This window comes from Nothobranchius furzeri, chromosome 13 (assembly GCF_043380555.1).
Source record: "Nothobranchius furzeri strain GRZ-AD chromosome 13, NfurGRZ-RIMD1, whole genome shotgun sequence".
NCBI lineage: Eukaryota > Metazoa > Chordata > Actinopteri > Cyprinodontiformes > Nothobranchiidae > Nothobranchius > Nothobranchius furzeri.
Window position 1 is genome coordinate 54,119,122 of NC_091753.1, and position 15,861 is coordinate 54,134,982.

The window sequence follows — 15,861 nt, forward strand, 5'->3', positions numbered from 1 at the left end:
GCACTCAGCCGAGGGTACAATGGTGGGGTCTGGGAGCTGCAGCTTGGCACTGATCTCTCTAGTGCCCTTTAGGTTACAAGGGGTGAGCACGGATCACATAATACTGAAGTGTCGATGTTTCCAAGCTTGTGTAAGTGATTATTTACAACAGTGGTTCACATGGAGCTGTGGAGGTATTATTAAAGAGAATCTTGGCTCCCATAGGTTAAGACTCTATGGGGCCATGTGGCAAAATGACTCCAGCATGGGCCAGCCGAGAGGGGCAAGGCCCGATTCCAACCAAGTGGAACACAAATTGCCCCTAAACCATTGCAAACCTGGCCTGGAAAATTTTAAACGGGATGTAAGGCTTGCCATGAGATGCACGGTAAATATTTGGTCAAAATTAATGAGAGGGCCAAGTCTGCCAAGAGGCCTTTTTCTAGACATCCAGAGAGTAGACGGTGCCCAGTCTGGCATTAAAAGGAAATTTCCTTCTGCAGACAACTGTTCACTGGCCCGTGTGTTCCTGCAGCAACCCCCCTCCCCCATTAAAACACACACAACTGTCCAGGTACACAACAAACCTAACCAAACAGTCTCTTTCCAGACTGCAAATCAAAACACTTAATCATAGTGTAAACGGGTCCAGGTTTCCATCGTTTCCATGTGCCTGCTTCTCTATATTTCACAGCAGAAACACCTTCAGACATCTGAATTTTTGTAGAATCATTTCTGCTTTGTTCTTTTGTATTTTGCCTGTTCTTGTGTTTCTTGTTCAAGCATTTGGCTTTTTTATGTACAGCACTTTGGTTAGCTGCCATGCTATTTTGAAATGGTGCTTTATAAATAAATATGGTATGGTATGGTAGAAATCTAATATGTGATGAAGGGGGAGGCAAATGTGCACAAGACAGTTCTGACGACCAATGAAAAAGAAGAAATATTCCAAACAGCTTCTGATGTTGGATGTAAGGTCCCTCCACTCTGATACCGAACGGTGCCATTTCTATTGAACTGGTAAGGAAAGTGGCCAAGGGAAGGAGAGGATAACTTGTTTTTTTTTAGGGTCCGTGCTCTCACAATGAGGATGTACCTGGTTTACAGAGAGACAAATTCAAGGCAAGCGTCGACGTCTCAAGTCGGGTGTACACTCAGCAACGTTTGGCCCTTTTTGAGCCGCTTTTCCTCTCGCGCAAGAATCTTAAAGGTTGGGCTGGGTTTTGTGACGCATGTCGTGTAACGCACATCGCAGAGTTTTTAGAGTGTATTGCACTGTTGAATCAGCTCTGCGACCCAATTGTACCAGAACCGCTCACACGGTGCATGTGCCCACAGGCCTGTGCAGCTGTTTCAGTTGATGAACATCAGCTTTTACACTTTCCTCTGCACACCAGGGCAAGGATTGCCAAGAAAGATTGTTTACCGCATTTAAAATCATATAAAAATGGACCCCAAAACTAATTAATTCTCATTCATCCTCCAACCAACCATAAACCCCCGCATGTCCTCGTACAACTACGATAAGCCTCAAGGATGACGTACCTCAATGACAGCACAACAGTCTTTGGGGTTTTCGGACTTGAAGGTCTGACGTGTAAAACAACTATTTTTTAGCTCCGACACGTTGCTACCGCACAAAAAGTGTGAGCAGCCAGGTCGTATCCGAGCAGTGGGTCGTGTAGAGTGAGAACGCGAGTCGTGAGCTTTGCCCAGTCTGTGAATCGTACAGTTTCAGCCTAATGCTACGAGTGAAAAGGTGGCACAGTGATTGCCCAGCTTGAGTAAAATACATAGAAAAATCTATTCCAGATTAAAATCAGGTGTGTTGAAGCAGGGAAGCAGCTCAAGCATGCTGGATGCCTGCAGGACTGGGGTAGAGAACCCCTGGCTTTAACTACTGAAGGAACGGGAGAAGGCGGACACTAAAATTAACGGTGTCCTTTACTTAGAGAGACATCAGGGCTGAATTCAGTAGAAAATGGACTTAAAGACAAGTAATTACAGGCTGCTTCCAGACATTTTAAGCAGATCAAGGCAAGATTGACTGGGATTAGGGAGGGTATACAGCTCTGAAGGCAAAATGAAATGTTAAAAAGTTTAAAGTATAAAGCTCACGTTTAGGACCTGGTGACTAGCGATGGGTACCGAATTCGGTACTTTTTAAGTTACCGACCGAATTCTATAGTACCGACTGAGCACTGATTCACGTCATTTGAAACGGTGCCTCGTTTCGGTACCCGTCCTTCATAACGAGAACTTGCCTAGACAGCTGCGCATGCGCAAAAGCGTTATGTCATCAGTCGCTCCGAGCGAGTTGTAAACAGAGCAGCATGGTAGAAAGAACGCACGCTAAAGCTTGGGTCCACTTCACTAAATGTGATGGGTAACTGGGTGATGATGAAACCAGCAACAACGATCTAAGTGAGACATCCTCATCTTAAACTGCTCCGGTAGGTAAATAAAATGTTTAAGATAACGTTAGCTTGATATGTTAGCTTCCGTTCCGCTAATGGTGCGTTCGCTTTCTCCTCGGAACTCCGAATTTCCGACTAGAAGAACATGAACGCGCTCTAAAGTTTGGCTTCACTTTACTAAATGCGACGGGTGATTGGGTGAAGATGAAACCAGCGACAACGATCTAAGTGTGAGGCATCATCGTTTTAATCTGCTCCAGCAGCTAAATAAATGGTTTAAGATAACGTTAGCTTGGTATGTTAGCTTCCATTGCCACCGTTGTTATCAGCTAATGGTGCGTTCGCTTTCTCCTGGGAAATTCAAACTTCCCAGTAGGAAAAATCAAATGAAAAAGGACGGCAAAAGGAATGAAGATACACAGTAAATTTAGTTCCCAGTAAAGATGTTTGCTTCAGTTTAATTATCAGCTTATAAAACTACAAGGACGATGTTAAAATACAAACAGTTGTGTGTTATTTATCGTGATATTTATCAAATATGGTTAAAAATTGAGAAAAAAATATTTAATTTTAAAAGAGAATTAAAATATGAAACACTCAAAAGTATCTAAAATTGGTACCGTTAAGTACCGGTATCGATTCCTAGGTACCGGGAATTAGTACCAAATCGATTCAAACGTCAAAGGTACCCATCCCTAGTGGTGACAGATGCAGCACAATGTAAATATAATCTTTGTCTTTAGAGCCTGAAGGAGCTTTCCTTCAGCTGGTGATTGCATTTGTTATTCAATTAGTGCTTTCACTGAGCGTGCACGGAGAACGGACGTCGGAGGAAGAGAGCGACTGCTGAATAGAAGATTGTACCGCGGAGCGGGACCAGAAAGCTGACAGGAAGGGCGGATAAAAGCTCTGAGAGCTTTCATAACTGAAACGTATACTTTGGATGCTTTTAGTAAAAGGTGAAATTCCAGAGGCAACAGGAAGTTGCCCACAAATGTCTGATCCACGGTGAGCAGAATCACAAGTGTTTGGCATCTATGTGTTCGTTTTTAGTGGCGACATCAGATTTAACACGTCAAAACGGAGCAGAGAGCGGTTAAACTCGATAATAGAGCTGGATTAAAGTTAATCTCTCAGCTCGGAGCACAACGGTGTGTCTGCAGGTTGAAAAAACACCCGCTTGTGTGAAGCCTCCTCTCCCTCTCCATGGTTACAGCCAAATGGTGGGACTGGCTCTGAAAGCAGTCCCATAATAGTGAATTTCAAGGTCACCTTCTCATTAATTATGTTTAGCAGTGCTTCCCTTTAAATAGAGCACACCCCTCCTACTTTTATCACCATCTTTTGTGCGACAGAATTAGCCCCCGGAGCGGCGCGGCTGCTCTGCTGAGGTGGCTCTGGATGAGTTCTGCACAAGAAAATAATGAAAGTGTTGAAATGTGGAATAAACAGGCAGTGGTGGCGTCTGATGTGGGTGCAGAGTGCCGTCGCTTCACAGAATCCCAACTATGACAGCACGAGTGAGAGAGGGCGGAAACAGAAACATAAATCAACTAATTAGCAGAACCTCTTTTAACTGCTAATTTAATCTATTCCTCGCGCCTCTTAGTGGCGTTTTCCCCTGTCAGGTTTCACCAAAGAGGTTTAGCATTTCAAAAGTGTACCCAGGCTTTTAAATGAGAGGGTAACAGAATGGTCAGAGAGGCTGGGAGGAGGTCTGAGCTCAGGGAGGGGGAAGGAAGGAAGGATACGGACATCCCTCAGCCTCCCCAGTGGAGAAAATGAAGGAGAGGGAGGAGGTCTGAGGCTTTTTAAAATGCAGAAGCCGGAGCACCCCACAGTAATGTAGCTTCACCACCACAGCCAGCGCCAAGGAAAACCCTCTGGGAGTTACTGAGGAGGTAAAATTTAAATATAACAGGGATGCTCAACGCCCCCCCTTTCATTTAATCAGCTAAACCAACCCCGCCGTCCCTCGGATGCACTCCAGTTTTTTTTATTATTATATATATATAAATAAAAAACTGCACCAGCTTTCCTCACAATTCTTCACCACCGCCATCCTAATCAGCACATTCAGCACCACAAGGGACCGCTGCGAATATGCAATGTGAGCACGGGAGCTGGATCAAAAGTATTCCCCGAGCCGGCGTATGGTAGTGTGTTTGACTCCTCCGTCCTCCCCTCCTCCTCCCACAACCCGGGGCAGCCTTTGTGCCGCGGCAATCCGAACCTCAACACTCCTCACGCCCTCAGCCCCACATGAACCATTCTCCTCCCCTCCCTCACAAACGCCCCGTTAGGGCAACACAATGCACTCTCCCCGTTTCACATCCCACAGGCTTTGTGTGTGTGTCGGCCTGCTTTTTTTTTTTTTTTTTAAGGCTTAGCACTGACCAGCCACAAAAAAAGGCAAGTCTTAAAAATTGGAGCCAAAACACAGAAAAACGGGAGGAAAGGTGGGGGTGGGGGTAAGAGGAGAGTCATTCTCTAACCCAGCGTCTTCTCCCTCACATCTACATTACTGTCACCACGGAGACGCGAGAGCTGCTGCGACACTCGTCTGTAATGTAGAAGACAACTAGAGGTGCTGAAAAAAATCGATTCAAGTCTGAATTGGGATTCTTATTTATAAAGGTTCAGAATCGATTCACAAAGGTTCAGAATCGATTCCAGGAACTCAAATATTTGGCACGTTACAGGTTTGAGATGCACTTTTGTCTGTTTTTTGGTCTTTGTTAGGAGAGTCAGTACTCCGATTACTTTTGTGGTCCCATAAATTGAGATGATTTATGTTTGAATCTGCTGATAAGAGGGAACTTGAATGTAATTTTTTCCATACTCAGAAATTTGAGATATTCTCATAATTATTTTCAAAGTTGATAAATGAGTACTCAGGATTACTCATGTAACTTGTTTCTACACATACTTGAAAAGTATTTGACCGTATTACTTTCAAAGCTACTGTTAGGTAACTACAGATTTGTTATATTTTACAAGGTAAGCAAAAATAAATGTTGCCTTTTGGTCAAAAGATTGCTTCTGTTTACAGTTTTAGAATCACTTTAGTTTACATTGTAAATTAGCATTTTTGGAGCATGACCAGTTTAAAGTCAAATAAAAACGTCCCATAGCTTTAACTATCTTGTACAACAAAGTAGTTCATCCTGGAGCTGACGCGCTTTGTTAATACTGACTGTGAATCGGCTTAAATCGAGAATCAATTCTGAATCGAATCGACACCCCAAGAATCTGAATCGAATCAAATCGTGAGTTGCTCTAACCCCTCCTGTCCACGGGAGCCGTCAGCAGCACGTTACTGCAGCAGCACGTCTTGCTCGCGTAAACTGCTGCTTGGCCCTTCCCACGAGACGCGAAGCAGCAGGGGAGCAGCTGTCACCGACCGAGCACGAAGTCACACGAGTGACTTCGTCAGTAAACACAACAACAAGCAGGAGAAAACTACAACATGGTTTGTGTTTTATGTTCTGTCCGTTTTATAATCACCAATACGGACCTGAAAAACAAAGGAGACCGCTAGCTAGGTGATAACTTCCCACGGGGCCGCACAGTTAGTAACTTTTTTTTAAAGTAAAGCAACTGGAAGGCAGTACGTTTCTTTATTCTGAAAATCTCGGGAGCTTTGCTCCGTTTCCGCGTCCAATTTCCTGTCTTTCCGCCCCAAAAAATGTCGAACTTGACCCGTTTCAGAGGCGTCGCGCGTAGAAAATAGAACCGGCGCGTAAGGGCCGCGACATGCTGCTCCTGAGACGCGGCCGACTCGCGCTGCTGACGGCTCCAGTGGAAAAGGTTCTGTTGACCACAGCGGTTCCTATCAGCAGCTATGACGTGCTGCTGACGGCTCCGGTGGAAAGCAGGGGTCAGATTCACATCCCTAAAGACAACCTAATCTGATTGTGCAACAGATGATTTTTGCATTTTTCGTGTCAGAAAACAAAGCTGCAGGACTTCAAACTCCACCATTTTGATTTGGGACAGAAAGCAGACAGCACCTTTCATCCTACGAGGGAACACCGTCCATCACCTTTACACTAAGGGGGAATAAGGGGGTGTTTGTCCTCCACGTCAGCTGTCAGGACAAGATGCATTAACTGTACCGGAGCGTCTGGGATGCGCCTCCGGGTTCCAATCAGCCGGGAGGCAAATATTTTGATCAAATTATGATCCTGACCATCTTAGAAGGTCCCAGAATGTTTGGGGCTTCGCATCGGTTACAAAATACCAAGAGCGACACGTTTCAGTTTAAAAAACACTCTGACCCTCTGGCTGCCCTAAAGACGTGTGAGCGGCAGCCAGGGGGAAATCACAAACCATCGACATCAGTTGGATTTGTTCATTTAATCCAATTAAGCAGCACTTTTAGGTCATTAAAGGAAGAGCAGTGGCAGGAAAGCAGGTCATTAAGCACCGCCGCCTAATTTATCTGCCCTCAAACCAACTGCTTTGAAATGTTTATCTTGTCGATCATTAATGACTCAGCTGTAAGTTCCCATCAACGGGAAGAGCCGCCCGCCCTCCTGCATTCCTCCGTCAGGGTTTACTAATCCCAGAGGCTGCCTAATCCCGGATCTTAAGGCATAAAAGCTTGTTTCATTGGGATTAGGATCCGATTAATGTGCATTAGTGGAAGTCATGGAGATGTGGCTTTAATGGCACTTTCACCTTGCACAGGTGTGAGATTTTCCAAGCGGAGGGAAAAGAGGCGAGGCGAGGCGGCACTCTCGAGAGATTTAAATTCAACTAAAGAAAACCGTTATGGGACCCATCAGGAACATCGCAACACTGATGCAAAGCTGGTGAGCGTGAGGGACGTTTGAGGCTTCATGAGGACATTTGTAGACGTGAGACTCGTTTCCACCATCGGAGCTTCCGGGTAGTTTTACCGGACCCTTCACCGGGGGTCCGTTTCAGGTTCCAACCAAGTACCCGGCTGTTTACAAAAGGCCGGTGAGGTACTGGGCGGGGCTTGTGACTAATGCATGCAGGTTGATTGGAACTCATTAGGGAATGACATCGTCAGGTGTCACCGAACATCCAGCATTTGTAAAATTGGAAGAGCTGCTGGTAAAGCGGAGTGAAAGGAGAAGACAAGAGGCAGCGTTAACGCCGCGCTGAAATTCTCATTTCTAAACTGAACGCCTGAACAAAAATCCGCCCACAACGCAGTAAATTACGCTGTTGCTTGGTCTCCTACAGAAAACCGTGCTGCTTCCGGTCTTTGAACGCTGCTCTGCTCACCCGCCCGCCTCAATGGATTAAATTACGGCTTACATCCATAAAATAAAACGTAATGTCATTGATGTTTGTAGGCGCCTTTTGGCACTGATCACCCAGCCAGCACCAATAGATGGTTCCCCACATGGATATACATGGGCAAACATATGGGTGCCAACAGGGTTTGTCCATATTTTCCATGCAGGCCCCACGTTGATTTACCCCACAGATTGTAACAGGCCCATGTATGAGTCCAACTATCTGAGTCCCTCTGAAAACTCATGTAGGGGCCCTTAAGATCTATGTGGGCACACCCTTGTGGGCCCCCCATGGAAACTGCAGACGAACCCTAACCCTAACCCACATATACCCATATAGGGCCCGCATGATGGCTGGGCAGTGACATCACTAGCTACACGCTAACGGCTGAACGGGCTGATTTTCCTGTCACCTGCCCCCCTCCCAAATCTCCCAGAGCTCCTGCAGTGGAAACGCGGCTAAAGTGAGAGGCAGTCACGGAGACAAGTCTCACCTGTGGTCTCTGGCCATTAACCGGCCGTGGAGTCGGCTGCGTCTCGTCACGCCATCGTGACGTGGCGACTAGAAGACCTCTGCAATTTATCAGCACTTATGAGTCAATTTGTCACGACCGGCACATCTCTGCACCGTGGCTGGGGCTGACTACCGGGACACCACTCCCACTGCACACGTCTTTATCAGCACGCCGCGGCGGGCTGGATAACAATTTACAGCAACACGGGCGTGAACTTTACGAGACGAGCTGGAGGTTTGTCTCTAATGTTCATTTCCACAGCAGCCGTCTCCTCAGAACGATCCAGGGTCCCACTGAGCGCAGCCACCCCTCTGCCTCCACCTGAACGGTGTCTGTGGGGTCTGACGAGCACGTGGAGGCAAGATAACAAGCATTTAGTGTACAGGAGGAGGACAGATCACTGATAACAGGGTGGGACTTGACAGGCGAAGGTATCAATTTACAACCTTCAGACAGAGCAGAGAGGGGCAATAAGCAAGCCATCACAAGTCTGACAGGGCAAAGGTCGGCGGACCTCCTTCTGTTTCGCCGAAGCAAGCCGGGATAAAAAAGCTGCTGCCTGGATAGCAGCGTGAAGGTAACGTCACACGATTCAGAGAGTTTCCTTACGATTCGATAACTTCTGCGCGTCAAAGCAACGCTTCATTAACGGCAAAACACAAAGTCAGTGAAGTCCGTCTCACTCCTCCAACCAACGGCTGACACACACACACACACACACACACACACACACACACACCCACACACACACCATAAAACACTGCTAGACATCCCCATGCTGAGGGGTAATACGAGACCCTGGTGTATGAAAGACCCTCTCACAGGACCGGACCGTTGCTGGCGACTCAAGGTGGAGCAGACGGAGCCACCACCTAGTTCTCAGGAACAACCTCTGACCTCACTTCCTGTTTAGGTTTCATGACAACTCCTCACAGACCGCTCGCTTCTCCGGGACATTTAGGTTCCCCTTTACACCCGAACTAAAACCCCGAATAAAGAAAAGTTGTTGAAGAAGGGACGAAGCCCCTGAAAACGAGAAATCTGGAACCAGACAACAGATTTAGGCTTCAGCGGCTTTTCGGGTTCAAACTTGAAAATAATCACTAAGGTAATTGTAGGTTAGCCAGAGCAACGCTGCAGCAGTGCAAAGGGCCCAGGCCACACCGCTGTTTACCGCGTTGGTGAGCTAAAACAAACTTTATATCTAAACAGGACACCCTGCGTTTGTTTAATCCTGTTTTATTGAGTGATTTTTTGGGGGTTTGAAACTCAGATTTTATACGAGTTAATGTTCCCTTTCCTCTTAATATCGATGGGATGATTCACTTCTGAACTTTAGAGCAACTGACCTGGAAAGCCCCAGCCAGCGCGGTCCAGAAACTCCATAAAGACATCCATGTGATGGGTTGGGGGGACATGAGCTCCATGTAGGAAAACAAATAACTAGCAGCAGCATCAGAAAGCTGTGTTGGTGCATGGCACAGAACACCGGATTCAAATGACAAATAAAGCTAAATCTGTTGAGTTGATATAAAAAAAAAAATAAAAACGTTGTAGTCAGCAATAACAGTCATTCAGGGTGAGAATCCCAACATGCATGGAAACATGGCTCCCACTGGGGCTTCTCCTGTCTGCATGACCGATGAGAGCTGCTCCCTTCACTGATCCCACATGGCCTCAGCACTTTATGTGCGACTTTATGAGAGCTCAGCTTTAAAATTTAGGATGTTGATTTTTCTTTCCCACAAAAAAAAATCTTCATTTACCACTTTTAAAAGCCTTTAAACTAAAATTAGACACCAGGGAAATATTTATGTGTATAAATTAAACCAACAAATCACACACGAGATGAAATTCACAAGCAAAATCGTGTTTTTGTGCACAAATCCTCATATTTATGACTTTTTAAGCATCAATTTGCATCTGGAGTTAAGTTCATGAATGTTTTTAGTAAATATTAAAAATAAGCTGCTGAGTTGTTGCGAATCATTCTTCTGAACTCACCTGAGCCCACATGGAGAAATCCTAACAGAAGAACAAATCCAACTGAAGCTGGAGACATCATTCAGCGCCTCTCTTATAAGAAATGTTCTTGTGTAACCCAGATTATTCAACAGAACCACTCAGGCATCCACTACTCCATGACAAAAGCTGAAACAGTTTATAAAGTCCAGCGTCTGTTTGGAGTCCCAGGAGTGAGGCGCTCGCTCGCTCTGGTTTCTGGACTGAGGCGCAACAATCCAGGAACTATTCCAACTAATCTGAACGTGAGTCCCGTTTGCGCGTTTCACAACTCTGTCCGCTCTTTGGGTTCATCCCGCCGCCCTGCGCTCGGACCTGCGGAAATCCTGCTAAAGGCATGTAGGATCTGCGCAAAAATGAAAACAGGAGAGTCAGAAAGTGACCAAAACCCGCAGCAAAGCAGAGCGTAAATCCAGGGTGGCTTTAGTCCGCAGTCACATCATTTCAGTCCAGACTGAACTCATCTGTCCCCACAAAAGCAGAAACTTCTTGAATGTGTCCAGTCCGGGCTCAGAGCAACTTTTCCATCACTTTTCCTCTGGTTCACACCGACGCGCAGCTCCTGATCTCCGCTTCAGACTCCGGACCTCAGGAGAGATGAGGAGGAGGAAGGAGATGAAGAAGAGGAGGAATCCGGAGTCATAGTCGCAGCGTTTCATTCACAGAGAGCAGAATGTTCCGCGTGCGTCCTCCAGCCGTCCGCACAGCGACTCGGAGGTTTAACCTCTTCCCGTCTGGATCCACCGAGGGAGAAGGTGCGTTCAGGCGCCGTCGCCCCGCTGACAGGCGCACTTCCGGGTTTATTGTCATTTTAGCTTTGATGATCAGCTGTTTTTTAAATGATACGCTACTTTAATGCTTTTGCTCCTTTATTGTGTTTTCGTTGTATTAAAAACATTTAAAAGCCCCCAAAGAGATTCCCTTAAAATATTTTTGAATCTTGAAGTAAATAATAAAACTTAAGGAAATAAACAGTTTATGTCCCTTTTTTAAAGGTCTACGGTATTTTTCCACGGCGCTTATTTGACATCCGCTTGAATAAAACATTTTTTATATCCTGTTTTTCCACTTCAGACATCAATGAGCTGCAAATTCATCTCAGATTTTATTCCCCAAAAAATCGGCAGAAAACAGCTTTTTTAAAAAAATCTAGTTTCACATCAAATGAGGTTAAAACTTCATGATACGTTTTAGATTAAAAAGTGAAGTTTGTTTAAAAATCAGGAAGTTTTTTTTAAAGGAACAAAAGCCTTTCCTCCTCCAGTCTGCGTCACTGAGCATTAGTTAACGAACAGCGCCCTCCGGTGGAAGCAGCTTGACATAATCCAAAACTAATCTGGATTCAGGAGAAAAAGTTTTGATTTTATCTATTAAAATTAGTCTCATAATAATAATAATAATAATAATAATAATAATAATAATAATAATAATAATAATAATGTATTAATAATAAAAATAGTGAAAATCCTCCTCTCACACCTTATTTTGTGCACTATTCCAATAAAATCACAGAAACAAAAATGTGGATGTAATATTAACTACAAATACATTGAATTCAACACTAAAAACGGTGCAATAAATTACCTTTTTCTTAAATTAATATCTGAAAATTCAATCTAATCCTCCCTGGTGCGATGTTTGACCAGCAGAAAGCTGCAGAAGAGTGCAGCTGCGGGAGGGAAGCTCGTGTTTCAGCTCTGAGCTTGTTTTTATTTCTCATTCGTCCATGTGTGCATTACATTACAGCTCCGAGCGCTCCGTTCTCACTCACGCCCGATTTTCCTGAAAGCTTTTTACAGCCCCGGCTCTGTAAAGTGGCTCCTCGGCTCAATACCACCGCCAGAACAGTTGCATTTCCTTTAGCCAGTAGCAGACGGCTGTAAAATAGAAGCAATTATCAGCAAATTTCACTTTTAGACCCATCAACGCAGGAGGGGATGTGGAAGTGCTGGGATGAGTGTTTTCAATTTCTGATGCATTACAGGAGAAAGAATTACTGTTTTTTACTTTTAAATTTTCCCAAAACATAAAAGCACCACGTTTGTGTTAGCTGATCAAACCCTTACGCACGTTTAATGAGCTCTGTGTGTTGCACCTTAGGTTTTTGCACAAAAAGGGGGTTTTCTGCATCATTTTTTTTCCTGCTGCAACTTTGATCAGATGAACAAGAAAAACGACATCCTACCAGAAGCGTCCAACACCACTGCCTAAATGTTTTCACACAAAGAGCCTTCCAGGAATCCCGAGCTGCAACACCCAGAAAGAGGACTTCTGCACTTACTGTGGGAGACCCGGCTACATTTGTGGGAATGCCCGAGCGTCTGCTGGTTTTGGTGAAGACGGTCATGCATCCATTTGCACCAGTGAGCCTTCAGCGAGCCGGTGAGGCGATGGGCCTTGAGCGGACCTCCGAGCGTGACCAGCACCGCCAACACCACCGCCCATAAACGCACAACCTGCATGGTGATCTGCATAAACACCAGGCCAGAACCGTGCAGGTGTCCATGCAAAAACACTTTAATCTCTGCAGACACAGGAAATGTAATTTTGATGCAAAAGTTTTTCAAAATGTGGGAAAATTGAAAAATTCTCTTAAAACATCATCTTGATAATTCCCAGAACACGCATTCCCGCAAATCCTTCCTCCTGCTACCCTTGAGATTGGCCAAATCAGACTTAACCATCTCCCTAAAACCAGTGAGAATGCCCCCCCCCCCCCCCCCCCCCCAATAATCCAATGGGATTGTAATGAGAGCATCTCAACACACAACATGCATGGCAGAGTTCACTCCCGTCTCCAGCGCTGCACGGAAAGAGCGTCTCTCATCTTCCCTGCCTTTTTATGTCTGATAAATCTCTTCTTAAAGGACTTTGTGGACATTCTGTCTTTTCTGGTGTTTCTGTGCTTAGAGAAGGCCATGGGGGGGGGGGGGGGGGGGGGTCCTGTAGACGACACGCTGGGTCTCCATTCAGATGCGCTGGCCTCCTCACAAAACCTCAGCCCCCTCAGCGTAGAGGTGATGGGGTGACAGCTCAGGCGGGGGTAAGGCAAAGAACCCACATTCCCTTTTTTCCCGGCTAAGACTATTTCATGGCTTTCATTTCTAATCCGGCCAAGCAGGATGGCATGAAACAAAACATTTCCCCTAAAAAGATGCTGCTTATTCAGAGGAAAAACAATTATTCCCCACAGTAGACAGGGGAGCATTTTTTAACCTCTTTTTCCCACTAGTGGGGTAAAGATTGACAGAGACTTCCTGACTGAGGAGGTCACAGGTGGTTTGAATTCCAGAAGTTTTCCCATTCGTCTCAACAGCCTTTCCTCTTTCGTGTTCTTTAACACGTTTTAATCACTCGTCTCGTAAATTCTTACAACTGGTTTAGATCAGGTGTGCTGGAGCCAAAAAACATCTGAATCATTAAAGACCTGAAAAATCTCAGAAGTGCCTTCAGATCCACATCCCAGCTGGACATTTAAATGGGAACTAGGCAGTTTTGGCTTGCTTTTAGCACCCTCTAGTGTCTCTTAGTAGGACTGAACGCAAAACTCATCTCCTCGCTGTGCGCTTGTCTTTTTAACGCCTTCATCTAACATCTGAAATGTCTCCCAGCCTTCATTAGTGTCTACAGGAGTGGTTCATCACTAAATTAAACAAATTAGATGTGTTCGTGATCTAAAACATGCAGGAAACGTGCCGGAGCAGGACTGCAGCGCCAGGTATGTCAGCTCTATTTTTTCCTAAAGTCCAAACAGAGCGGCCCGCCAGTCTGAAGCTGCAAATGTAATATTCTGGATGGCCTTTCATTAACCCTGTACAGCAGGAGTGAGGAACCCTGGTCCTCGAGGGTCGACATCCTGCGTGTCTTTGCTCCAACACTTCTGATTCAGGGGTTGATTCACCTGTGCAGCAGCTCATCAGGCTCGGCAGAAGCCTGTTAATCACCTGCTGATTGAAATCAGGTGCGATGAAGCAGGGTTGAAACTAAAATATGCTGGATAGCGGCCCTCGATGGACCAGGGTTCCCCACCCCTGCTGTAACGGGTCAATTTAGCACAATGGCTCAAGAAAATGATTAAAAATATGAAAAAGTTACAAAGTGTCTCTTTAAAATTAATTTACGAAGGCAAGAAAGGTCAAATTATGTATTAAAAGAAACTTAAATTTCAACTTTACTCAATACTTCTGCAGCAGTCTCTAGTGGGAATGAATGCCTAGTAGTCGTTCACTGGGGGGGGGGGGATGGGAGCTCCAGTGCACCTGTCTGAATCTTGATTTATGCTTGACGCGTCCGCGAGGTCCGCACGGCTCCGCGTGGCAAAATTGCGTCATTTTAACAACCACGCCGCTCCACCGCGCCTCCGCACGGCCCAAACTTTCTGCACCGCACACCTAGGAAATTTTCTAACCACGCGGACGGTCGGACGCGGACAAACATGGCGGACTGGCAAGAACTAGTATGGCAGAGGTTCGTAAATACAGACATTTGTATGATTCAGCTCTCAAAGATCACCGTGATCAACATGTTGTTAATAATTCTTGGAGAGAAATAGCTCGCACTGTCGGAAAAGACGAGGACGCTGTTAAAAAATGCTGGAATGCCATGTTGTAAACAAGAGTAATTTCTACTTCTACTATGGTGTAGTGTTGGATGCATGCTGCAGAGCTCCATGCTGCCCCCTACAGTTTGGGAGAATATTGGCTCACCGCAGAGACCAGCCGCATGAACCATAAACGCCACGAGTTGTGAAGCGTGTTCCATCTGCGAGCCGCATCACCGCGCGGAAAGTAAATGCGTCAAGCATAAACCAAGCTTGAGGATGTTGAAGTCAGCTGGAGGACTAAGTAACTTCAAACGGCAGGATTTGGAGTCTCATTTCCTGATATTTGATATCTTGCCTCTGATTGGCTAACAGCAACACGACTGTACCAGTGACTCGATTTGCTCTTCAACGTTGATGTTTTATCTTCACAAATAACACAAGCCTGAAGGAGTTCTGCTGTGTGGTGGAGTTGCTAATGCTAATGGTTAGCTTCTACTAGCAGAGACGTTCTCTGCTGTTTTCTGGACTCTAAACCAACAGCAGCCTTCCCCGTCGTGAGCAAAGATGGGTGAGTCCATGAATGTTAAGTGACAGTGTGACGTAGAGCTGTCAAGATTTTCTTATCCTAGAGTTTCACCGTCTACTTTCTATCAGAAGCTAATGCAGGAGATTGGTGTAGGAGACTATTGTCATGTTCAGCTTGCATGAAAAACTCAGAGTGACCCGTCAGAACAGGAGTGGGGAACCCTGGTCCTCGAGGGCCGGTGTCCTGCATGTCTTTGCTCCAACACTTCTGATTCAGGGGTTGATTCATCTGTGCAGCAGCTCATCAAGCTCTGCAGAAGCCTGTTAATCACCTGCTGATTGAAATCAGGTGCGATGATGCAGGGTTGAAACTGAAATATGCTGGATAGCGGCCCTCGATGGACCAGGGTTCCCCATCCCTGCATTAGAATCAGAAAAAAAATGGTTTTCATGTGTTCAACACCTTTAAGTGTACGTCTGTCATGTTTTTGGAACTTCTGTGGCAGAAACCGCACTAACCATCAGGCCATTAGACAGCGCCTGTCCACTTAGTCTGGTCCATCAGCTGTACTCAAGAACCCCCGGAC

At 45.7% G+C, this 15,861-nt stretch overlaps 1 protein-coding gene across 6 annotated transcripts in view; it reads right to left on the bottom strand.

Moving 5' to 3' along the window:
* The window catches only part of robo1 (roundabout, axon guidance receptor, homolog 1 (Drosophila)), a 327,637-nt gene that overhangs the window by 171,036 nt on the left and 140,740 nt on the right, over nucleotides 1-15,861 (bottom strand). The window contains exon 1 of one of the 6 annotated variants that reach the window (XM_054742444.2): nucleotides 10,189-10,465. The exons of the other annotated variants lie outside the window; for them this stretch is intronic. Within the exon in view, the coding sequence (XP_054598419.1) occupies nucleotides 10,189-10,249 (61 nt within the window). The 5' untranslated portion in view covers nucleotides 10,250-10,465. Of the gene's footprint in view, nucleotides 1-10,188; nucleotides 10,466-15,861 lie in introns of those variants that run through there. 6 annotated transcript variants of the gene reach the window in all.